At 52.6% G+C, this 25682-nt stretch overlaps 1 protein-coding gene across 1 annotated transcript in view; it reads left to right on the forward strand.

Annotated features, from left to right (window-relative positions):
• Positions 1–25682, forward strand: part of ARHGEF26 (Rho guanine nucleotide exchange factor (GEF) 26) — a gene marked incomplete at its 5' end in the record, with an annotated part of 39479 nt that overhangs the window by 6930 nt on the left and 6867 nt on the right. Inside the window, 7 exons of the mRNA XM_010154445.1 lie at positions 996–1052; positions 5134–5294; positions 12985–13137; positions 13538–13667; positions 15137–15211; positions 16815–16904; positions 20376–20530. Of these exons, the coding sequence (XP_010152747.1) occupies positions 996–1052; positions 5134–5294; positions 12985–13137; positions 13538–13667; positions 15137–15211; positions 16815–16904; positions 20376–20530 (821 nt within the window). The remainder of the gene's footprint in view (positions 1–995; positions 1053–5133; positions 5295–12984; positions 13138–13537; positions 13668–15136; positions 15212–16814; positions 16905–20375; positions 20531–25682) is intronic.

A 25682-nucleotide genomic window follows, 5' to 3' on the forward strand; every position in this document is an offset into this window, starting at 1 on the left:
CCCCCCGCACCTCCCCCAGCCTTTCCGCACGTGGAAGGTGCCCCAGTCCCTTCATCCTCGTCGTGGCCCTGCGCTGGCCCCTCTCCAGCAGCTCCTGGTCCGTGAGCTGAGGAGCCCAGAACTGGACACGGCACTCCAGGGTGGCGCTCCTCAGCGCAGACCCCAGCCCAGGTTCCCCCACAGGTGACCCTCTGGGTTGAGGCGTTCAGCGCTCCCGGAGGAGAGGGATAGTCGGTCCCTCCGTGGTGCGTCGCGTTCTGGGCTGTTGCTGTTACCTCTTTCACACATTCTCGGGTCAAACGACATGATGGGTGCAGTTTGCACCAGGGGAGGGTGAACGTCGGGGTCTCTGAGGTGGGGTTTGGTAGCTGAGCCTGTGGGTGGAGTTCCTGACGTTGTCTGTGGCGAGCAGGGGAGTTGTCTCTGCTGATGTGGCTGAAGGGGGCAGCGGGGGAGAGACGTCATCGAAGGGTTGAGGATGGAAACACAGAGGTGTTTGCTCTGGACTTTGCCATGTCTGTTCAGGGCAGATCTGGAGCGCCTCCAGAGTAGTACTGTGACCGACACACCGCCTGCCTAGTTGGACTGTGCCCTTAGGTGTGTGTAACAAACGAGGACGCCAGCTCGAAAAACAAAGCTGGTGCTGTACCGTCAGTCGAGAGATCTGACTTGGAGGGAGAAAGCAGGTTTTGTGCTGGTGTGTGAAATCCAGGGAGGCTGTGCTGGGTGACAGGTTCAGCTGCGCGTCCCTTGCTGCGGTAGTTCATGTGCGTGTGCTGGGGTAGCTCTAGTGAAATGATTTAGCTCTTCCGGTGAGCCAGACGGCCGGTGTCACTGACTTAGTCTTCGTTTCTGCTGGTTCTTCCTTGTCTTTCTCAAGTGGACACATTCTTCAGCCGAAACCTCAGTGCAGTGTTTTGATAGTCCTGTATTTTTTTTATCCCATTATTCTACAAAAGATGTTAACAATTTAATTTTTTTTTTTTTTTTTTTAGGTAAAGAAGAATGGATTATCGGAGGTGATCAGCCAGGAAGAAAGGAAAAGACAGGAGGTACTCTTTAAAGTAACACACTGCCGTTGATTGTTTCGGGATGCGCTGCATGCCTGAGTGAGTGCTCTGCAGATAAGGAGCCAGGTTCATCACACTGCTCCCTGTCCTGTCCCGAAGTGTCTGCTCTCCGCGGGGAGAATAAACAAACCAACCTGCTGCCTGTGTCCCTGCCACGGCTCTCCCGCCAGCATCCTGCGGGTCTTGCTGGGGGGTGGTTCCTGGCTGCGCTTGCTCCAGCAGACACAGCCTGGTTGATGGCTCCTCCCGAGCAGCAGTCGCTGCTGCCTGCCGTGCCCGGGAAGGTGTAATGTCAGCCTCGCAGAGCGCAGGAGGGGACACACGTTCTTAAAGGCAGTGAGGAACAAAGAACCACTTTTTATAATGCACTTAGTGGTAACGGATGCTGTGAACAGCTCGGAGGGTGAGAGCGCTGCCGATCACTGTAACTAACCCTTTTCCTTTCATGCTGGAACGGAGTAAGTGCATCCGTGCTGTCAGGACAGACAACAGCAGCAGTTACTGATGTAGTTATCTTTTCTTTGTCTCCTTCCTTCCCCCCTTTTGTCCTCTTTATCCGTTTTCCTCTTCCTTTTTGCTCCTTCTGTCCACTTTATCTGCTTTGCCCTCCCTCCTTACTTACAGGGGCTATGTCAGAATGCACGAGAGGTGGCCTGACCTAGCCAGCCCCATACCTGCACTTCCTGAGGTATGTCCTTCCTAGGAAAACCCAGGTTTTCTTTAGTGGAAACGCTGTAGCTGTACCTGCCCTGGTAATCTGCCCCGGTGCCTTCATGTCGCTTCAGGACACACCTCAGCGAGCGTCACCGAGCGCGGCCTGCCCCGCGTTGGTGATGCTCACAGGCGTGGTACCGAGTCTCAAATGGTAATTGAGCTGCGTGACCTACAGCTGCTGGGTTCGTCCGTGGAGTACAGAAACATCTTGCTCTGCAGACGTGAGCTTTAGACAAGAGTGTGGTTGTTCTTTAGAACGCTACGCTGCTTTGGCTACCCTCCCCTGCTCTTTCTGAGGAAGAGGCTGTGCAGCACTCAGCCATGTGTCCTGCTTTCCTGCCTCCTCCTGCTGGGAAGCATGGGGAGAAGGCATTTACTTCAGTCATACCCTTTAGGAGCCTTTAGTCTGTGTTTCCTGGAGTCATATTTACATCCCTTCAAAGAGAACAAGTTCTTTAGATGCCTTTAAAATGCAGAGTCTTTAACATTACGGAAGATGTTCTCAAGCCTGAGGGGTTTTTGTGTGAGTGTTGGCCACCTCTTCTTTCGGGGGGGAGCCTAAATAAACATTCTTGAGTTGGAGCTGTTCTACCAGGTCGTGCTTTTGCTGCGTTTCTTTTAAACTGCCTTTTATCAATTATTCTTCATCTGTTCTTTAAATCGCTTTTTAGAGCCTGTTGTATGATTTTTGCCATCATCATGCAGTCACTGCAGAAAAGTACATGTTTGCTTCCTGCCCTGATTAAATGTCCATGTGCTCATACTCATCCTTCAGAACATGTTAGTGAGATGGGTCTCTGCGTCTCCTCTCTGAAGGAAATGTGTCACACAGGCTGATTTGAACTAACATAAGTGTTGATAGCTCGTGTCTTGCAAGCTGGAAGCTCTGTGTGTGTGTGCAGGCTGCAGTAGGCATCTGGGCTCTTGAGTGTCACCTGTGCATCAGGGTTCAAACGTCTGCTCACCTTGGTGTCCCGCAGGTGACCCGCCGCCTGCTTTCAGATGCCATTCAGAAACCCCATTAGCAACACCTGGTAAAGGCCACCCCAGCCTCTGAATGTGGCGTAGTTCCTGCATCTCAAAGTCAGGGTGGATTCTACATCCTTTTTATTTGCTCTCCAAAATGCGTGCGGGTCGTGGTGAGACAATGCGCCCTCCCTTCCTTACACCTAGAAGCAAAGGGGCTTTGTCCCACTTATTTCTGACGGCTGGCTGTTACCAGACTGCACGAAGCCCATGCGGGTTCTCAGTAAAAGCATGAACAAAACCCCTCCACAACAACAATAATTAGAGAGTTGTAATAATGTAAATAATTAGAGTATGTTTTCCTGTGCTGAAAGACGTCTGGGTGGAAACTGGTGAGCTGCAGAGCTCTGCAGCGCTGGTAAAGCCCTCCATGGGGAGCACAGCCGGGAGAAGTACAGTGAGGCTGAAGGCTGGGCAGGGAACTGCTGGGCAGAGGCAAAATGCCCTTTTTTAGGCACCTTTCTGCGCCTTGAGCGAGTGGGTAGCTGCTGCCAGTTTGGCTGATGTATGGATTGGTTCTCTGGGTGCGTGAGGCTGAGGGAGTTGGCAGACAGGCAATTCAGTGCCCTTTTAGGCATCACCTTTGGTATCTTCTTGCGCAGCGGCGTTCGCTCTCGTGAGCGACACCTGCGTTGTAGCCATCGCCTGCCTGCTGCGGCTGCCTCTCGCCAGATCCCTTCGGCTCTTTAGGTAGGGAATAGGGCGGAGGGATGGCTGGTGTGGACATCAGCCGCCTTTCCTTGTCTGTGTAACGGCCCTGTGCAGCTTCCGTGGAGTGTGATCGACTTCACAGCGCACAAAGCCGTAAGGCCTCGGCTGAAGCTGGGTTTTGTTTGGTTTGTTCTGAGAAATCCCAAACTTGTTATTTTGTTATAAAAATTCTCCGTTCTTTGAAGAAGACTTTTTGGAAGGGCAGGGGTAATTTTGAAAGCCCAGTCTGGGATCCCGGAGCCGGGGGATCCCCAAGGCAAATTGTGTTTGGGTAAAAGCTGCCGTTCGTAACACCGGCGGAAGGTGCTGGGCTTGAACTCTGCGGCGAATCTGCTGAACAGACGGCCCCCGCAGAGTGTTCTGTGTGGTCTGGCTCAGTTGGGAATGCTCAGGAAGAATGCCTCCACCTGCCCGCGGTCTGCCGTGCTGGTACCCGGCCGGGCAGAGCAGGGTGTCTCCGGAGCGCGCACAGAGCATCTCGGTGACTCCTGTGGACTCCCAGCTGCTGGACCCTCTGTCTCGTTGCAGAGCCATGGGCTTTGCCTTCCTGAATACTCGGATGGGCACTGCTGCATTTACGGTGTACGCTTCTCCTTCGGTTTGCGGATGCTTAGGGAAGTTAGTTGGCAATCACTAATGAACTTAGACGTGCAAGTACTAACGTGAGTTACGTGGAGAACAAAGCTGCGTCACCGCTGCTGGGGGGTCACTGGGTAATGCCCAGCGGTAGCACTGCTGGCAGATGCGACTTGGCAGAGCTCCTGACAAAAGGGCTCACGGCAATTAACTTTTTCCATGTATGTACACAAGAACTCTATTAGATTAACAGCAAATAGGGCCTAGAGAGGTCAAAGATGTCTAAAAGCTGAAGAGGTGTCTGCATGAGAGATGAAAATTTCCGATGGAGCAAATACCTGTATTTCGAAGTCCAGGCGTCCCTTACGAGTCCCTGTGTATGTCAGCCAGCTGCTGGGGCTGGGGCTGCCCCGCATGGCACTGGGATGGTAAAACGGCGGAGCTGTGGCTCTGCCTCCAGGCTCCTGTCCCTGCTGCAGACAGCTCAGCGGCTCGTGCCTGCTCCTGACTCGGTGTTTGAAAGGTAACCAAGGTGTCGGTGCTGACAGGAGGCTGAAACCTGACTTTGCGCAGGGTTTTGCTTTCTGCAGATGTCAGGGTAGGCAGAGTTCTATTTCCCAGGAACACTTCCACGTAAACAACGTGGGAGCTTCTGTTTAAAAAGAGCAAAAGCAAATACTGGCTGGTCAGCAGGAGCCTGACTGATAGGAGCCTTCCAGCCAGACCACAGAAACAGAAAACAGACATGCTTAACTAAAACCAAAACAAAGCCCACAGCCCACCTCTCAGGCCTGTGAGCAGAGAGTGATCAAGGTAGGTGTTTTGTCTTCAGACTTTCGGTAGTTGCACTGAAAAGTCTGAATATAGACTTGTTAACACAATGTTTTTCTAGTATTAAATGACATTTCTAAGTGAATGTTACAGCTGTCATGGAAATGGCTATATATGTTATGATCTCCAGCTTACATCCAGTAACAACTCCTCTGTATTTTCCTGGTCAATAGTGAGTCTTTTCTTTCCCCCTTCCACTTTGCAGGCGATATTTGAAGTGATATCTTCTGAGCATTCTTACTTGCTGAGCTTGGAGATCCTCATCCGGATGTTCAAAAATTCCAGGGAACTGAGCCTCACAATGACCAAAACTGAGAGCCATCACCTTTTCTCCAATATCACGGATGTTTACGAAGCGAGCAAAAAGTGAGTGTGGTAGTGCATTTCTGCATTTAAAACCCTCACAACTTCTTAACATTTAGAACTCTTCAGAGCCTTCGCAGTGCTAAAGGTCCATTTCGTACGTGCAAGCAGCTAAGGCTTTATTTTGCTGACCTCATGCCTGGTGGTGTACCCCGAGTAAGCCCGTTGCATTTATGTACCTCCCAGGCAGCTCGGTGGGTAGCAGAGCCGTGCTCAGGCCTGTCCGTGGTGCGTGGCAGCGTGCGCCCACCCGAGCTGGGCCTTGCCCGCGTCCCTGCTCTCTGGGGCATCCTGCTGTTAGTGGGAAAGCCGTGGCTTTCCCGCCACGTACCCTGCGTTGGTGGGCCTGAGGGTGCTCGCCGTTGTGGCTGTACTGGTTTAGTAAGGGGGGCTTACGAGTGGGCCGAACTGGAGTTGACCGTTACTGCCTTAATGCCTGTTTGAACACAGAAGCAAGTTTGTTACTGGAACCTCAAGTAACTATTTCTTCCAAAACTGCCGTGCTGGTTTGAGGATGGAGAATACAGATAACGTGGACATGCCCACGAGTGACAGACTTACCCTGGCGCTGTGTTTGAGGTCCCATGCAGTGGCATAGGCACGGTGTTTCTTCCCCTGGAAATTGGCAGGGAAGGGAAGAACGCCGTGTCTTTGGTAGAGATGAGCATCCGTCAAACCTCCACCGTTCTAGGCGAAATGCTGGTACGCTCACACCTAGTCTTCGCGGCTGTCGGGTTAAGCGCAGCCTGCCCTTACTAAACAAGAGTTTCATCCTTGCCCTCAGACACTGGCAGAGTCAGTTCTTCCCTGAATCGCTTGACTCACTGTTTACTTGCCACCGAGAACTCGGCGTGCAGCCGTACGTACTCGGCGCGAGCGCACGGCCCGGCTCTGGTATCTCTAACGTAAACACCACGGGCACTTGGCTGTTTCTGCCCGGCGCTGCACACCCCGTAGCGCCTCACGCCGACCTGGGTTAGTGTTACAAAGGTGGTCGGCTGTCCTGCACCTGCGGCTTTCGGGGTTGGTTTTGCAGAGTTTTGTCGGTAACAGGAAAAGCAGACACGCTGCACCGAAACGGTAGCGCTGGCGTGGTGTAAGGTGGGTTGTGGCTGCTGGAGTTGCTGCAGCATTACCTGATGGGGACTTGCACGCGTACGTGCAGTCGGCGTGCTGCAGCATTACGAGCTGTTTTGTGAGGCTTTGCTGTGTTGCAGTTTGCTCGTTAGCGCAGCCTGGCTAATAGCAGCGTCAGCGGGTGAATGACTGGTCGGCGTAACAAACCCCGCCGGTGCTGCTTTTGCCTTCCTTGCGGCCGAGCGCAGGGGCTAAAGGATGCCCGCGGCCTGGTGAGGGTTGACTGAGCTCAGCCGTAGCACCGTGCGACTTCGTGTTTCTCTGCCTGTGGAACGGGAATCCCAGCCTCCTTTCGGAAACGGGGGTGAGGATCTGTCAGGCTGGGAATATCTGTGGTCGGTCCTTCGCATCTTTTCAGCTTCTTCGTTCGTTCCCTTCCTGCAGGAATTGTGCCGTTCGGAGTTCTTTAGCGTTAAACCCGCGTTTACCTTTGTGGAGCTTCTCAAGCTTCGTGTTCCCAGTCGTGGCTGTGTCCTTTCTTGGCCTGTTTCTCTGAAGGCCCCTGGAGTCTGTGGAATTTTCCATGTGTTGTGCAGCAGCTTGACTTGTGAATTTTCTGCAGTAACAAGAGTTTGTTCCATGGAGCATACACTGAGAGTCTCACGAGTTGTCAAGTGCAAACCTGATTTAGGAGCTACGTAACGGGTGTACACGTGGATTTCTCAGTATTCCTTCATTTCTCCATCCCCTTGTTCCCTTCTTACAGCGAGGTCTTCCGGCAGAGGCTGGATGCTGCCTGCATGCCCACCGCCCCAGGGAGGAGCTGTACCACAGCAGCGTTGCCGGGGTGTCACAGTCTCATTTCCAAGGAGTAGTTCTTTTCAACGGCTTCTCATGTGGAATGTGACTGGTAGAAGTACTGCACCACAAGCCCGCTTTCGCTAGACAAACATTGCTGTCGCATCAGAGGGTAACGGCCACCTTTTTGGATAGTTTAGGAGAAATCAAAGGTTTAACTGGCCTGGGGGCTTCGCCTGTCCTTGGGGTTGTTTCTATGAGATGCAGCTGCCCATACTGGTGTAGCTGTGGGGTTGGCTTTTCCCTGGGCTGAATAAGCCTTCCAAATCATTAAATCTGCTTTTAAATTTCTCCATTAAAATATTTAAAGCAGAGATGGGGGTGGAGAGAACAGTTTTTTTAGGGGAATTCTTACAACCCTTTTGATTAAGTCTTCAAGGGGGAGGGGAGTAAGAATGGAAAAATACCACACTAGCCTAAAATTACAATCTTACTCTTTCTTGTCTAGGAGGTCTAACAGTTTAAGAACTTGTTTTTTATAACTTGGAGCAAGACCAGGATTCGTAACTCCTTAAACTTACATGAAAACACATTGTGGTTCCCGAGTTACGCAGTACTGTTCAACAAACCTTGGCGCTGGCTTTCTGCAACCGCACTGGTGTAAATAATGAAAGTGATGTGACAGCAGACGCCTCTCCGAACTGTCACTTCCCATTTTCAAAGTAGCAAAATCCATCCCTTTGCTATAAAACTGAGCATCTGTCCCGTTACGCTGCAGTTTAAGCAGCCTTTCCTTTATGTAAAAATAGACAGTCTGTGTACGAATGCACGAGCGTAGTTACCGGTGGCTGTGGTTGCTCAGACCAGCTCCGGTGAGCTGAAGAATGTGAACTGATAAAAGGGCTGTCTTTCGCTGAAAGATTTGCTGAAAGCTTGTATCTAGGACCTTTGACTTGGACCATGTTTAGTGGAAACTCTCCAGAAACACCGAGATAGGCTTCTCGTGCACAACAGGGCCGTTTCTGGTGGGACAAAGCTGCCTTTGTTAGAAGCAGAGTTCAGACTTGGAATGTCTCTGACAAAGAGGAGCTGATCCGAGTAACTCGGGCAGCACACAGTGTGTGTGTTTATGAAAACAGCTCCTAGGTGCCTTCAGGAAGCGAACTCTTGGCGTGTGTGTGTGTAACACGGGAGTTCAGAACTGGTGGAGCACAAAACCACACGCTTTGCCGCGTTATGTCAAGGTGTAAAGCTGGTGGGGATGCCACAGGCAGCGTATGCGGAAACAAAAGCCTGTGTGGTCGGAGAATACTGGGCGATCGGTCTCGGCAGGGAGCAAACCCCTCTCCAGTCGCCGTCTGGTAGGAAAGAGAGTGCTTTCCCAGCAGCCTGTCTGGGAAAGAGGGGTCACAGAGAAGTCGGTGATGTGTCTCCAAGAACAACAGGTCTGACAGGTCAAATCGCCGAATTTGTAGGAGAAAGGAAAGCTTTAGCATTTTGTTTGTCTCTGCCTAGACCAGTAAAAAGCCTGCGGAATGCCAGAAAATGGGCCTTAGCAGAAAGAGACACCAACAAATAGTTGTGACTGTTTTCCGGCAGAGACGCCGGCGTGGGTGTGCGAGGCGGGTTACCCTCTTGCCCGAGCACCTGAATTTCATGAGATGAGTAGGGGCACGTGCTGGGAACCGGGTGAGCTTTCTCACAGCACTTCATCGTTAGTTAATGCTGGGAAAATTAACCTGCTTTTACTGCTGATGGGGCCTTTTTTGATTGCAGGGGGATTCTGGGGGGTGTACTGTAGAGCACTGAGTCCAAAACACCACATATTAAAATCTACATTTTGGGTGCCCACAGGACACACTTACGGATTTGCATGGTATTGATGACTTGGGACAGTTGTGTTATCCTTGTGCTCCCTCAGATCGGTCCCTTCGTGGCTGGTTCTGACATCAGCCCTCACTGCTGGACACTTTGGCTTTAATATCTCGGAATTAGTCATTTAGGGGGTTCTTCTGGCAGCTGAAATAACCCCCAGGTGGACCCGCACGACAGCAGCGTCAGTAAACAGTGACTGTAACATAACGTGCCGTTGGGACGTGCATTCCTGACCCAGGGTTGTGCCTTTATGATGAGGTTCCTTATTGGAGGCGAGATTAGATACAGCACTTCAGTACGCAGGAACAACAAATCCGAACAGGATCGTGCTTCCCTCCGCTCGTTTTCTTGGGTGAACAGAACTTGAGAAAGAATGTTTTGGGGTTTTTTAAAGAGTTCAGAAATCTTTGTGCATACAGATGCGTTGTGCAATACTTAAATACCTGGCAATTACCTATACAAAGAGTGCCCTTGAAGAAAATAGCCCGTTTTCCAGAAAATACAATAAGCCTTTGGCTTCAAATGATTCGCTTGAACATGCTGAACAGAATACCCCAAGTGCCTGGATTCCCATCCATCCCCTTCATGGTACGTTTTCATGCTGCGTAGACGGGCCGCACCGTTGCCAGCGGTGGCTACGCGCAGGAGAAGGGCCCAAGAGGAGGCGACTGGGGCAGCGACTGCCGTGGTGACTGGGGGGTGACGACCCTGACGGCTCTGCTGCGCTGCCCTCTCCCCCTGGGTAACCCTCCCTGATCCCAGAGCTTCCCTCTCCCGCAGCGCTGACGTTGGGGGGGACCCTGGCTGGGGGCTGGGTGCCCACCAAAGCTGCTTCATCACCCCCCTCCTCAGCTGGGTGGGGGAGAGAAGCTACAGGGAAAGGCTCCTGGGTCAGGACAAGGACAGGGAGGGATTGTTAACCCATTGTGGTCACGGGCAAAACAGACTGGACTTGGGAAAAATCGATTTTATCACCAATCAAACAGAGTAAAGGAGAGAGAAAACCAGGTCTTAAAGCCCTCCCCCCCTCCCTTCTTCCTGGGCTCAGCTTTGCTGCCCTGTTCTCTCCCTCCTCCCCCGGAGCGGCGCAGGGGGACGGGGAATGGGGGCTGGGGTCAGTCCAGCTGCCAACCTCGAGTGCAGCCCCAGCACGCAGCCGAGGCAGGGAGGTGCGTTGTTGGCCGGTACCCACCGAAGGGTTTCTCAGCCCAAGGTACTGTTGGCAGCGAGCTGAGGGGCAGGGGGGGCTGATGGGGGTGGGTTTAACTCTTCAAAGATTTTCTGAGGTCCTGACGCAGCTGGTGGAGAGCAGTGAAGTGGTTTTCAGTGCGTTCCCTCCTGTCCTGTGTGAAGTCCCGTTCAAGCGCCATCGCGTTCTCCGTTTCGGCCGCCCCTCCGAAGGAATGATGGCTGATCCTAAAGAAAACTCCAGCTGTGCAGTTTCCTTGTCTCCGACTTGTGCGACCCTCTCTGAAACTGAGTACAGCTCGTGCTGGGTTTCAGTCTCGGCGCAGGCGTCCCCACCTCTGCCTTCCCGCCTGCCCAGGGGTGTAGCAGCAGGTCGGGTTGGAGGGGCATCTGCGAATCTCCGACGCTGCCTGGGGCACAGAAGGTGCTGGGGGGGCAGGAGCAGTTGTGTGTCTGTCACCAGCGAATTCAGCCTGACCCTGAGGTCAGCTGGTGAAACCCGGTGGGACGAAGCCAGAATAAACTTGCCTTTGTCACCCCTAACGGGCTGTACCGTGTCTTTAAGAAATGCCAACATTAACGTAAAACTTGGCCTGTCTGCGGTTCTCTTCTCCCAGCGCTGGGTGGATGAAATTGGAATGTCAGCTGCATAAAACCTGTATTTCTTCAGAAAACCTGCTGCATCCAGGGAGTCGTTTGCAGTGCCGTTCAAGTGCTGACCATGTAACAAGGTTTTGTTTCTCTCTGCTCCTGCCTCCCTCTCGTGTTAACCAGCAGGTGCTGAGGGGCTTGTCGAGCTTTGCGCAGACCCCCTGTACCCCTTTAACACAGGGTTAGCTGGTGCCGTCCTTGAGAGACCTTTGCGTCGTGTTACTGGTGGTGCCCGCATCCTGTGCCGACTGACACAGACACCATGTAGCTGGACAAAAACCCCAAGGCAACTGGTTTGCCAGTGTCTTCCAGATCCCTGGAGCTGCCATCTCAGGGGCTGCTTTCTCAGAGCAGACCCTCAGGGCGTTGTTTCGGAAAGGTTACGTGATAAAGCAGTACACGAAGTCTCTGTCTGGGTTTTAGGGTGTTTAGTGCGCAGTGGGGATGTGCCCTGTGTAGAGCAGCTCTTCTTGCCACTAATCGACACTTAAACGGCCACGATTGGCCACGATGAGGAGTAAGAGGTGAAGGTCCTCTCATCGCAAACCGCGGTGTGACTGAGGACAGGGAACCCCTCCTTCCCACAACTCGTACTCCAGTGTTGTAGAGTAACTCAGGGTGTTTCCAAGACATCCTTCTTTCCCCTGACTTCTCTGAAATAGCAGGGTTTTAATACCCCCAAGCACTGGTGTGCCAGGGGAGGAGCAGAATCCTGCTCAGCCCCACTCTGTGGCAGGGTTGAGTTCACCCGCAAGGACGCAGGGTACAGGCTGCACCCTCAACCACGCGCCGTTCTGTTGCCCCGGTTTTCTCTTGGTGCCTTCGCAGTTGTTCCTATGTGGGGGAATGAAAATCAGCACTGCTGGGAGTCGGGAAAGGCCTGATAAAGGTCCGAGAGCCTTGATTCTCTTGTCTCTCCCAAGTGGGTGATTGTTGGCGACGAATCAGCTTTTGCCCAGACTTTAACCAGGGAAGTTCTGGGTTCAACAGAAAGGAATGCTTTAAACACATCTTCCTGGTGTTAAGCAAAAATCGCCAGTCACGCGGCACAACTAAGGCTGGTTAAATGGGCTGTAATCCCTCCATCACTCGGCACTGATCTTTGACAGAATCTACCCTAAAATTTTAATTGAAGGCTTTTTATGACGTGTCTGGTTCACTCGTTGAATACAGTACTGGGCAGAGGAGGCAACAAAAGACAGTCTTGGGGTGGAACTCCGGTGGGCGGTTTCCAGAGGTAAGGAATAGTTCTGACGCCGCGTGCCGGGGGTGGCACGTGGGTGTGCTGCTTCTCCCTGCTCTCAGACCTTCCGCTGTCCCTCATCTTCTCAGGGGCTGTGACTGATGCTGTCACTGATGAAACGCCAGATAAAGTCTGGAAGCGGGAGGTCCAGCCCAGCAGGTCAGACACCCTGTCAGCGAGCCGTTGCACGCAGCCGAAGAAATGCTCTTCCCGATTTCCCGAGCAGAGGAACTTGGCAGCAGGCTGGGAAGTTCTCCCAACTACAGCCGTGTCTGCCTAGGGCAGAAACGGACTCCAGTCGCCTGCAGTTCGTGGTGGTCAGTGGTCAAATCTCCTGTGGTTCGTGAGGAATGGCAGACTGACTTGGAGACTTCTTCCCTGTTTCTTTCTTGGAGCCCAGTGGAATTCCAGGCAGCTGCTAACCTCAGCGGTGTGTGTGGTGCGCGGGCACCTCGTCCAGCGCAGCCTGCTTCCTGGTGCTAACTTGATTTCACTGAACGTTTCTGGTGTTGTACTCCCTCTGTTACAGGAGGAAGTGTGTTCTTGGTGCGTGAAGCTGTTTCTTCCAACCCTGTTTCTGGAAATTCCAGTCTGACTGGGTCGGAAGAACCCTTGGGTTTTGGCAGCCTGAGGAGGGGAAGCCGCTCTGGCGGCATCGCTTGTGCTGAGCTCGGCCAGGTGCCACCCTCACCCTTCCATTTCCCCGGTGGAGGTTTCCCGTGCCGTTCTGCCAGAGGGGAGGCCATGTCACCCTTTCGCAAACCCTTCAGGTGGTCACTAGTTTGTAAACAACACTGGTTGTGTCAGGTGACCTGTGAAACGCTGTTTCCTTGTAAACCTGAGTTCCTGTCTCCATCGCAGGTTCTTTAACGAGCTTGAGGCCAGACATCAGAACAACATCTTCATCGATGACATCAGTGACATAGTTGAGAAGCACGCTGCTGCCACGTTTGATCCCTACGTGAAGTACTGCACCAATGAAGTCTACCAGCAGCGAACCCTGCAGAAACTACTGTAAGAGCCAAACTTCAGACACGGTTGCAGAATCACCCCCTTGCAGCAGCGAGTGGTGCGGAACCTGTGGCTTCCGCCTCAGCACCCTCTTACCTGCCGAGTTCTCCTTCCTGTGCAAGGTGTGGTGCAGTAATGGGGAGGGAAAAGGGGCTGGGCCGCACGCCAGAGGTGCGTTTCCTCGTGTGCTACCCGCGTCGCTTGCACTCACCTGTGGGAGCTTCGGGTGTCGAAACGTCAGTCCTGGGCTTGCCCAGCTGAAGTGAAGCTGAGGGCCGAGTCGACACGACTCCTTCACATCACCCGTCCCTACTAATAAATGTGCGATTTATTGAAAATGCACCAACTCCACAATTTGTTGGTAAAACGTGTCATTTGATTCTCTCCCTGCTTTTCCCACCAGAGCCAGAAATCCAGCGTTTAAAGAGGTGTTATCACGGATCGAGGCCCATGAAGACTGCCGGAATTTGCCGATGATCTCTTTCCTCATTCTTCCCATGCAGAGAGTTACTCGCCTTCCCTTGCTGATGGATGTGAGATCAGCTATTTGTCTGTTTTCCCGCGACGCGTGTCCTTTCAGCGTTACCATTCTTCCACACTCGGTTCCTAGTTCATTCCGGTCTCTTCCTGTCCTCTCGCTCACAGCAGGCACAGGGCTGTAGATCCCGGGCTGTTGACCGTGAAGTACTGCAGTGTTTGTTTGCTGGTACGTCCTGCTCCCGCACCCCGTCCAAAAATGAAATCTTTAGGAATTCCAAGAGAAAAGTTGTACAGGAAGGGGTCAAGCGATTCTGAAACCAAGGAGGAGTCTAGCACAGAAGCTGTAGGTAGTGTTAGGATTGAAATTAAACGCTGCAGTTTAAAACCCAAGACTGTGATGCAGATCAGGAGAGGGCCCTTCTGCAGTAAGTACCCTGAGGAACAGGGTCGTCAGCGGGTCGCGGTGTGACCCTGGCGTCCGGCCTCCCCGCTCAGGGGCAGGGGAGCAGTGTGAGTGCAGTGGTACCGATCCGCTCGCTTTCCCGCCAGCGCGTGGCGCTGCGAGACGTTCCCTCTGCGCAGGCTGCCCGCCGAGTTGGGGGGTGCGATGGGCTGCAGGGGGGTGGTGGTGAGGCAGAGGGCACACCAGGATCCGGGGTCTTCAGTGGAGATGCCACTCACTCATGAGCAGGACCACCAGCAGTAGTGCAGGTGAAATCCAGGCTCAGCTTCCAGCCCGGGTAGGATCCGGAAACATCCAGTAACGCCGTTCTCCTGCGTATTTGCACACTGCCCGGGTTCGCCTGGGCAGCCACTCAGTTCGCTCGCGGGCACCGAATGCTCTCTGCAGTAGGTCTGTAGGCAAGAAACGGAACAACAGCCCAGCATGACCCGGGGTGTCGCGAGCTGTGCCTCCCTGCTTGCTTTTCGCTTTCCTGCGCCTCCTTCCCCTCTTCAGCCAAAAGAATCTGAACGAGCCACGTGCTTCATTTTCCACTGTTTTGGTTTGTTTTTCTTGGAGACGGTTGTGTAAACCTTATATGGAGGCTTCAAAGTGAAGGGGGGGGGAGCTTCTTCCAAGGGCAGGGAGTGACAGCACAAGGGGTAACAGGTTCAAATGGGAAGAGCAAAATTGAGATGGGCCATCAGGAAGGAATCCTTCCCGCAGAGGGTGGGGAGGCACTGGGACAGGTTGCCCAGAGAAGCTGTGGATGCCCCATCCCTGGGAGTGTCCAAGGCCAGGCTGGATGAGGCTTGGAGCAACCTGGGCTGGTGGAAGGTGTCCCTGCCCATGGCAGGGGGTGGGACTGGGTGGGCTTTGAGGTCCCTTCAACCCCAAACCATCTGGAGTTTATGAATTTGATCTTTAAGGCTTCAGTACCAGAAATAATGGTTCCAGCTGTTTCCAGGGAGAAGGGAACATAACAAAACCAAAGACAAATTTAACAAGAAATACATTGCAGTGTTTTGTTTCTCAATCTGTGCCAATTAGTCCTCAGAAGTAACTGACCTTCTGTTTCAGACTATTTGTCAGAAAACTCCTAAGGATTCATCAAAATATGAGAACTGCAAGCAAGCTCTGAAAGAAGTGAGCAAGGTACGTTCTGCAGCTCCATCTGGGTGCGGGATTTTCTCCTGCTTTGACTCTTTACCTTCCTGAGTCACGCTGCAAGCCTTTGTCACTGAAAACCCGCTGAGAGGTGGCTGCCTTGGTTTCGGTTAGTCACCCGAGAATGGATTTTCGCATTTGTTACTCGTTCTGTTTGCCTCATGCACGGTGTAGCTGGGCAGATTTACTCTGTGTGCTGCCAGTCGTCCTGACCAGGCCGTATGGCGGACGTGAGTGTAAAAAAGCCAAACCCCTGTCGTGACAGCAGAGGGAAAGTCTGAACCTTCTGAGCCGAGCTCAGCGTTCTTTCAGTCTTGCTGTAAGCTAACCAGGTCCCCCTCTGTCAGCTGCCCAGAGTTGCTCTTTGCCAAGAAGTGATGGTGGAGCGAGAGCACGAGCCCGTTGCCGTGCACAGGCTGTACCTTCCAGCAGCACTTCTATACTAAATGCTGGGTCCTTCCCTTTGAACCTGAGCAATCCCATTACCAGTGTTCCTACAACTGGTGGGAAGTTCCAATCCATCTGTTTAATATTCTGGAAACAGACAACTCCTTAAATCAGAACAACCCAAGGACCTAGGGGCTGCCTGTGTTTTGCCTCTGGATCTCACAATTTCAGACACTGCAGTGCATCACAGCGCTGGGAAACGCGAAGTACTGGGCGTGCTTTGCCGAAACCAAAATCCTTCCCTGCACACTGGGACTGGACGCGTTACTGCGGGCCTTGACTGTTCTTGTGCAATCTGAGGGAAAAAGCAGTGTTTTCCAAGTGGGAATAATGCAGAGGGGAGGAGTGCTGCAGCATACAGACACTGAACGGCTTTTTTCAGGAAAGGCCTCCGGGGCTGGGTTTCTGCTGAAGTACCGTTAGCTCGGCAGCACTCTGCCGCTGCCGTTGGGATTTTCTGCAGGAGCAGCGCGTGGTGTGGAAAGCGCTGGGTTACAAAAGCAGAAAAGGCCTGCTGGGGGCTGGGTCCCTGTGTGACGTGGCGGGGCGAAGGGGAACGCACTCCCGTGCCTTCCTGCCTTTGCCTCCCAGTGTTTGTGCAGCACTGGTGCAGCTGAGGCTTGCTCGAACCGCTCGGTGAAGCTCAGCTGCTGTGGAACCTTCTGGGCTGCTGCCTGCCCTCGTTTGACGAGATGGGACTGCAGCGTCTGCGCGGGGGCTTCCCTCCAGGAAGGGGTCGGTGCGCGGGGTGACGGCAGCGTGGGGCACGGGTGGTCGTTCTGCAAGGCTCTTTGTCTGAAGCTGACCATTAACTTGGATGAGGGCTATGGCCCTTCCCAGCCTGGACTCGGGGCTGAAGCTTGTACCATCTGGACTCCCCTGAAGAGTAAACAGTTGCCACAGTGATGTGGGATGATTCGGGTCGAGGGGGATCTCGGGAGGTCATCCAGAGTGGCCTCGGCAGTCAGACCAGGTCCCTGGGGCCGTGTTCAGTCTGGGCTTGAAACCAGGATGTCCGTGCCCCGGCGTGAGAACGTCCACTCCTCTGTCTCTCTTACGCTTCCTCGGAGTGCGTTTTGTGAGGCAGCAGTTGGTTACGTGTCTTGAGCACATGAAACCTGTTGAACGCATGTCTCGTTTCTAGCTGGTGCGTTTGTGCAACGAAGGTGCTCGGAAAATGGAAAGGACAGAAATGATGTACACCATTAACTCCCAGCTGGAATTCAGAATCAAGGTAAGGCATGGAGCGGGTGAGTGGTTTTGCTGGTTTCGCTGCCAGCACGAGCAGAGCAGCGTGGGCTGCAGGGCTGGTGTGACTGTTCAGTCCGGGAGGTTCACGTTCTGGGGTGGCAGGAGCCCTGGAAGCCCCTGGTCCTGGGGAGTGCCACGTCTGACCAGGAGTGTGGGGTCTCGGGATGCGGCTTCTCAAAGGGAGCGTCAGGATAGACCTACGGGAACGGTATTTTTAAACAGAATGAATTAGCACTGGTCACTGACGAAAAGCGAAACCGTCTCTTCGCCAGTGACGTCTGTGCTGACAGTGGTGGGTAACAGTCCCAGCTCTCCGGACGGTCTGAAACAGCACTGACAGCCCGATGTCCTTGGGCGAGCCGCTTTGCAGTTTCATTCCCAGATTTCCAGTCAACAGGAGCGCCCTGCAGTGTGAGGTGCTGGAAGGGTTTGCAGTCTCCCACTTTCCCCGTGGGTTTCCCCCACTCTGCAGGTGCCGGAGGCCCTGTATAATGCTCCCCTGGACACACCGTAACCGGCAGCTCTCACGAGTGTCAGGGGAGTGATAGCGGCATTATTTTGGTTTTCTGTGTTTTTATGGAAGCGTTTTCCTTTGTGCCTCTTAAATGTAACTGCTCCATGGTTTAGGCCTTATCTGGGGCTTGGGAGCCTGCCAAGCTGTCGGGAGAGACGGCTCTGGCCACGCTGCAGTACGTTGCACCTCCTGACAGCTTGTTTTATAGAGAAAGGAGATGGTACATGTGATGTGCCCTTCTGGCAATTAAGGAAAAATTAATATGAAAGTAGAAGCAGGCTGCCTCTGGAATGCAGCCCATGAGGAAAATGTGAGTAACTCCCTCCGAGTACGGGTTACAGGCATTCTTGGTTCGTGCTCACACAGAGTTGTTCTGTGTACTGGTGAAACAGCCATCAGGGTGCTGTGACTCGGGTTTGTATCCATTACCAGCTGGGAAAGCTCTGTTCTTGCTCAGCCTCGTATGGTGTTTGGGCATCTTTGTGTATTATTTTGTTGGATGTGACTAGAGCATTTCATGGAAGTGCAAGAGAAGCTGCTCAGAAACACCGTCACTTGTACGTGGCTAATCTGTAGAATTTGACCTTTTCATTAAGATTCAGAAGTTTTTATTCTTAAATCTTTCGTCTTTGTAATGAGAAAAATGTTTTCTCAAACACACTTTGTGTTCATGAAACAAACTTGATCAAGGACCATCCACCCCGGAGTCTTCCAACATTGCCAAGTCCCAGAACGCGATGGCGTGACGGTCGGGGTCTGGGCCGACGTGGCGCAGTGGCTCGTGGAACCATCGCTGCGTTTCAGGGAACGTTACAGCCATTTGTTTAAAAAAACTGATCTCCTGTCACTTGAAGGTACTGAACCAGCAGAGTTTGGATGGAAAGCAGGCCCTTTTTTGTTTCTTTAAAGCCAGATTTTGATACAAAACTGTGGAATCCTCTGGGAATGTCAGCACTGAGCTGAACTGGCCTTTCATAACCTGTGGGGTGTAATGATGTGTCCCCAGTGAAATGATCCTCCCTAAGGAGAGTTCCATGGCACGGCCCCAGGAGAAGGTCATGAAGTTGGCTGGGTAGAAGTCTGTTAGCCACTGCCCTGAGTGAGTGACAGTATCCATCCGTTCCTGAGCTTGATTAAGTTAGTGGGTTATAACCAGACTCACTGACAGACGTGGATAAAAATGTATTTGTGAAATATGGATTTGAAACAAAATTCCGCATTTCCAGACTGGAGAGTACATGGGAAATGCCTTTAGTAAACCACTGGCTAACACAGAACTGGAAACTGCAAAGAAGTTGTATAGCCCAACACCGCGTACATCAGCCCAGATTAACTGGGAAGAATGTCCGAAGGGAATTGTGTGAGGATCCCGTACACCGGCATTCCCTCAGTAACGTGAACGCAGAAAGAGAGGGTCACTGTGGGTGAAGGAGCTGCGCTGGTGCTGATCCATTGCTGAACTGGTTTGGGTGTTGAGGGGTCGCTGGCGCAGCTCTCCGGGGAGCGAGGGCTTTGTGCAGCGGGTGCCCGTTGAAGGTGAGGGGGGACACGTGCTGGGGAGGACTCGGCCCGGGGCAGGGTGAACCGCTGAAGGCTGCTTTAATCCCTGACAACCTGCAGCGGTTCCAACAGCGAATGTGTGATGTCACGACGCGTTACAACGGACAGCCGACTCAAGCCCTGCTTAGCCCGTGCTGCTTTGCGTGCTCTGTCGCAGAGCAGTGTTGGGATGTCGGTTTGCTGAGGCAGCGGATCTTGCCGCCCTTGGTGGGTAAGCCTTCTGGCACTGCTTGTGTACTTCGCTTTTTCACAGAAAAAAGGGGCTGCATGCTCCGAACATAGAATCATAGAATAGAATCCCAGAATGGTTTGGGTTGGAAGGGACCTTTAAGATCATCCAGTTCCAACCCCCCTGCCATGGGCAGGGACACCTTCCACTAGACCAGGTTGCTCAAAGCCACATCCAGCCTGGCCTTGAAGACATCCAGGGATGGGCCATCCACAACATCTCTGGGCAACCTGTTCCAGTGCCTCACCACCCTCTCTGTGAAGAATTTCTTCCTGATATCTAATCTAAGCCTCCCTGATTTCAATTTATACCCATTACCCCTTGTCCTATCACTACAGGCCCTTGTAAAAAGTCCTCTCCCAGTACCCTTGTAGCCCCTTCAGATACTGGAAAGCTGCAATGAGGTCTCCTCGGAGCCTCCTCTTCTCCAGGCTGAACAAGCCCAGTTCTCACAGCCTTTCGTCACAGGAGAGGTGCTCCAGCCCTCTGAGCATCTCCATAACGGTGTCCAGTACTGTCTGAGGACCAGTCTGATCTCGTGTGCTGTCTCATCATCTGCTTACACATGTCTTCATACACTCGCAGCATTGCAAAGTGGATTGTACCGCGTACTTCTCTGTAGGTGGTGCAGAACATGCATCAGAAGGCACAGCAGCATCTGCCGGGGCCCTAGGGATGGGATGCTGTGCAGTGGGCAGTCGCCCTCGTGCCTGAGCAGCTGAAGTTCTTTCCAGCTGTTTGGGTGGAAAAGCTGTGAGGTGCATGGAGGAAACTCCAGCGTTCATACGTGCTTGGGGAATGATTGATTCTCTAGGGCAGTGTACGTGCCCCTGGGGACGGGTGTTAAGCAGCTCGGGAGATCTCTCAGCCTGGTCTATCCCACGTGTGACCGGTGAGGTCTGTGCATTTTTATCCCCGGGGGGGCAGTGAGGCCGCGTGTGAGTGGTGGTCAAGGGTGTGCAGGTTAGGCCGTGTGCGCTCTGTGAATGATAGAGACGTTAAACCTCAACACCCTGTCTTGTGCTTCCACTCACAATCTCACAGCTTTGATTTTACTCCAGCCTTTTTTTCCCCAAATACATAAAACTGTTCCCTGTTTTTCTAAGCTGTCACCTTCGGAAGGATTGAAGTGTCACCTTTTTGCTTTGTAGCCGTTTCCGCTGGTTTCCTCTTCGCGGTGGCTGGTGAAAAGGGGCGAGTTGACAGCCTACGTAGAAGACACGGGGCTGTTCTCTAAAAGGACGTCCAGACAGCAGGTGTACTTCTTCCTCTTCAACGATGTCCTCATCATCACCAAGAAGAAGAGGTAAGAGCTCCACGCACACAGAACTGCCTTTCTGTCAGCTCCCCAGCAGTTAAAGTCACCTGACGGCCGCGTGCACCTCGCCCTGGGGCAACTGAACCCGAAGCTGCAGCCTTGACCCACTGTTCTGCTCTCAGACAAGCGAGTGGCTAGAAAATACGGAGGTCAGCAGGGAAGTAAGTGGACCTGGTGCAGCTGAGCATACACCAGGAGGAAACACGGACCAGACGTGTTCTGAGTCAGTAGATGTTTGCAAAGCCCTTTACAGGTTTTAACATGCCCTGAGGGAGCCAGAGGTTAAGGAGATACTTGAGTTTCCGATAGCGCTCGGCCAGACTGCGTTTCGAAATGAGATGAACCGCTTGTTAAACAGGGTATGGTTTTTGGCAGATGGAATTGAAATTCCAAATTGTCAGACAAATTAAAAAGTTCAGCCTTGATGCCTCAGCAGAGGGAGAAGCTTTGGAATGGCAAAGGAATGTTAATTTTCCTTCCCCTCCACACTTTCCGCAGTTGGGCTGGGTTTGAGGGTGACGTCTGGGACCCTCCTAGCGATCTCCATTCTGAGTTCTGGTACTAGGTCTGAGGGCGGATTAGCATAACTGAACGGAATGGAACTTACCTCCCTCCACTCTGCAGTCAGACAGCACTCGGTAGATAAAACAGGTTTTAGTCTCGGGAAGAACAGTTATTTTGCATCTGGGCTGGCTACTTAAGCCAAATACCGGCTGTTTTTAGAAGAAACCCTTTGTGAAACTTGGTAATTTAAGTAAGAAAATTTGAGGAATGAGGTATGATAGCAAATCTGGGAAGAAAATGCAGATATTTAAGCAAAGAGAAAGCTAAATGAAGATGAAGAGGGAAAAATACTAAGTGAAAGGGTTTCTTTTATGGAGACGGGAAGGAAAGTGAATGGGTTTCTTGGCAGCTCTCAGGGGGTGTGAACGTGTTTGGGATCCGGCGTTTGTCAGAGCTGCCGCTGAAACGTGCCCGTGGAAGTCGCCGTGCAACCACGGGCAGCACACAGAGCTGCATCGCGCCCTTCCGCAGGGCATTTCTTTCTCCGGGGACCCGTTAACGTGTGACTGTGTTGGTAGCCCAGCAAGTGTTTGAGTTGGGAAACCAGTGACAAATCTCTTCCTTTGTTACGCTGTTTATTGGTTTCCTGTGTGATGGCTGCTCGTCCAGGCTGTGGGAGAGATTTTTGTAACAACAGATCTTACCCAAACGTTGAGCTTTTGGTTTATAACCGCTTCCGGCTGCTGGGACTGAACAGTCCCACATGGGCCCAGAAGCCAGAACTGAAGAACCCTCCGTGGTGATGGTCAGGTTCACACGGCCACGCTCCCAAGGCCCCTAAGCAAATGGGTGTAACGGGGGAGCGATTTCTGCGAGCCCCCCGGGCGGTCAGCGTGCAGCACGCCCTCTGCACCAGTGAGTAAGCTGATTAACAGTGTCTGAGCTTTTCTGTCACCTGTTCTCCCACCCACAGCGTCACCGCGGATGTCGTGGAGGGGTCAGAAATACCAGTTGCTAGTTGAGTTTAAATGTTTGTATTTTCACTTGAGCATTTCGGAAAATCTTAACATTGCACCAAAAAATCTCACTGCTGTGCTAAGAATAGAGATTACTCAGAGCTGCGACCCTGCCTCTCGATCTTCACCCAGAAGCTGACCTTCAGCTGTCCCGCCAGAGCAGTCGGCCCGGTACGCAGAACCTGACGGGCGCAGTGGGGACCGCTGGGTCCCAACTGCCTGGGGGCCGGGCTGGGTGGCTCCCGCTGGAGAAACAGTGTTGGTAACTGTTCATGGTTCTAGTCCAGCCAGGTCCGGGCTGCATCGCTGCCCCCGTTTTGGGAGCGCTGCCCAGACGTGGGAATCGTTGCTGGAAGAAGGGCGTTTTAAATACAGCTTGAGCTGGTGTTCCAGGCACCTTTCCATGATGGGAGCGGGTGCGTTTTAGCTGCCAAAAGGTAAAGGGAGGTCTTGTGTTGGGGCATGCTGAGGCATGCTCCAGGGCTCTTAGGTTTGGATTTTAATGACACTTTATTCATCATCATCTTCTGCAGCTGCAGTTTCACCACCCGATAGGCAATTGCCCACTAAGTGGGTTAGATGGAATTTAGCTACCAAAATCCCTTCCTTTCCGAGGACATGCGTATCCCGTGCCACTGTGAAATATTTCAGCGCTTCCGCTGTCCATTCTGTGCGTGCTGCAGGTACCTTGGGAATCGTGTAGGCCCTGGCTTCTGTGCTGTGAAGCAGCAGGGTAGCCAGGTGCATCATCACACTTGCCCTTCGAAGAAGGCAGATGGCTACTGACTGATATTCTCTCAGACTAACAGACTAGCTGCTGGGATTAGGCCAGAAAGGGACACCTGAACCTGTCCCGTATGTCATTCTGCCCAGGAATCTGGAGAAGAATAAAAATCTGCATTTCCGCACTGCTCAGCTTTGACTTTATGGGGAACTCTTCCCTGTTCAGTGCATCGCTGCCCACGACCAAGAAAGGTCCCCGTCCCTTCTTGCAGCCGCTTCTGGTGTGCACAGAGTTCCTGTGCCGGACACTTCCGACTGCCCGAGGGGAGGAGGCGGTTTCTCCGACATCTTTTGCAGGCCTGGAAGCGTACACTGTACCAATATTCTGCTAAAGGTAGGGCAGAGCCAGCTGTCACCTCTAGCTCCTTTTATTCCACGTGCCCTCCTGGGGCCGGGAAGAGCTGGTCACACTGCAGTCGCTAATGCTCGGAGCTGCAGGTGCGCTGGCTCTCTTCTGCAGACCTCAGGAACTCCAGCGTTCACAGAGCTTTGTTGTGTGCAGCTACATGGCTCCTCTCTCCCGCTGTTCCGAAAACCTGCCAGTTACACCCTGAGTGCTTCTAGAAGTTCGCCGGTGAGCTCCAGAGGGGCTTGTGGTTTGGAATAGCTGTACATGTATGGAATACTCCGTTTGCTGTAATGCCGTAAGGATGCTGCTGAAAACCTGTCTGTCAAAGACTCTGTGCCTTGTCAGCTCCCAAGACACCCTGGCAGTGGAATGCAGCTGGGCTTGGTATGCTGGCTGTCGCCCAACGGTTCACCGCTGCCTGGGAATGTCACATGTTCCCAGCTGCTGCGAGCCCGTGGTTCTGCTCAAGGTGCCGGGGCAGCCTGTACTGGAAACAAGCACACATGCAGCTCCCGTGGAACAGCCAGCATTTCGGAGTAGCACGGCCGCTTCAGCTGCACTGAACCACAGGTGGAGAGGATTCAGCTGTATCGCTTTAAATATGTGATGGAAAGAGTAAAGGAAATGGGGAGACCGACCTTGTGAGTCCTGTTCAAGTACCGGTGGCGCAGAACGGATGACATCACGTCAGTAGATTTGGGTCTTCGTAGAGGGCCTCCAAATCTTGCCTGAACTCCTCCCTTCCTGAGCTGAATCTAAGGAAAGTTTAGCAAATAAGTTCAGTCTGAAAGCGAAGCTGACTGTCGCCATCACTTCTCATCTGCTCGCGGTCACGTTAAAGAACGTGTTACACATCCTTCCCGCTGCTGCGCTGCCTGGCTGAGCGGATTAGGCGTCCGCTCACACATCTCGCTCCAGCCCTGCTGGCTTTGTGGGCATACCATACCACGTTATCCCCCTGGAAGGAGGGAGGTAGCTGGGCCTCACAGAGGGCGCAGGAGGGGAGAAGATGAGGACTGCCTACTGGGGTCAAATCAGACTGTTCTGTTGGGATAAGAAATAGGAGGGACTTGTTGAGGCTTCTCTCACCCAATTAATCAGTGAGGAACAGTCATTGTTCCTTACATAGATGTGTAGACTACTCTTCTGTTTCAGACGTAAGGTTCATTAAAATCACTAACACAAAACCAAAAAACCCACCACAACCAAGGGAACCTTTCCCTGTTCTAGAGTATTTTAAGAAAAAAAAGAGGGGGAGACTGATAGATAATAGATATAAAATGTTTTGTCCTTCTTCAGTAGGAACTGTCAGCTACTCCGGATGGCACTCGAAACCACTGTCCCAAGCACCATCTGTTTGTAGAGAATTGATTTGAATCCCGAGCTGGATTTAGGGGAACGTGAAACCTGAGTCCGCAGCCCCTACTCCCGTCCCACTCCGCAGCCTCCCTTAGGCTGGGCAGCCAGGAAGTGTGAATGCGTTGGGTGTCCGGAAGAGCCGTGTGCACGCCTTTCCCAGAGGATGCGGACACGCAGAATACAGTGAATTCAGACTCCTTTGAGCGTCCCTGGGTTGTATGTGCAGAAATCAAAACGTTGCTCTCCACATGCTGACATAGTGAAGGTTCTCCCACCTGCTCAGTGCCCTCATGTTAAATTCTGTTAATTAGACCAAAACCTGCTTGAAAGCGTGCACATTGCCGCTCCGGGACCCGAGGAGCCCTGTGTAGGAGTGTCTTTAACCCGGCTTTGCTTTCACACAGCTCCAGAAGAGCTTGCTGCTTCTGTATCATTTCCTGTAGGATTTGTTTGCTGGTTCTTACGTCCAAGGCCCACGGCGCAGCAGCCTGATCGCCGCTCAGTTTGTCAGACCGCATTGAGAGCTCTTACAGCTGTCGAAGTCACTGCAGCAGCGGTCTTGGAAGTTCTGATAGGCCTGTGCCTTTGTCAGTGCTCCCGCAATGGGGTGTTGTCATTCCAGCCCTCAGGAAAACCCCAGTGGATTGTGAGGAATTGCTGGTACCATTTGAGACTTGGAGAAAAGGCAAATGTTCATCTTTTACGAGCTGTGGTGATTTCAGTGACAGACCTTACTAGCCTTGTCTGTCGCTGCTTCTGCTGCCTTTTAAAGCCCCCAACTCCTCAACAAAAGGCACGAAGAAACACTTGTGTGAAGGATCAGTCCCATTAGGACCATGTTGGGCCAATCCTTTGAGAATCTCAGTGATTCAGGCCACAGAACAAAACATACCCCTCGCAGCTGAAATCAGAACTTTGGCTTTACAGGGGGTGCCCTGGCAGAAACCATGGATCCACAACCCCCCACAAATACAGTCTGATCAGTGAACTCCCTGTCACTTGGAGATACAGAAATTCTTCCCATGCCGGATGAGTCACAGAAGTGAGCAATAACTTGCATTTTGAGTCATAACGTTACTCAGTGGTGGTTTAGCAGTTCTTTACCTGAAGGGTTGGGAATTACGAAGAC

The sequence above is a fragment of the Eurypyga helias genome, unplaced genomic scaffold (assembly GCF_000690775.1).
Source record: "Eurypyga helias isolate BGI_N326 unplaced genomic scaffold, ASM69077v1 scaffold16526, whole genome shotgun sequence".
Classification (NCBI taxonomy): Eukaryota; Metazoa; Chordata; class Aves; order Eurypygiformes; family Eurypygidae; genus Eurypyga; species Eurypyga helias.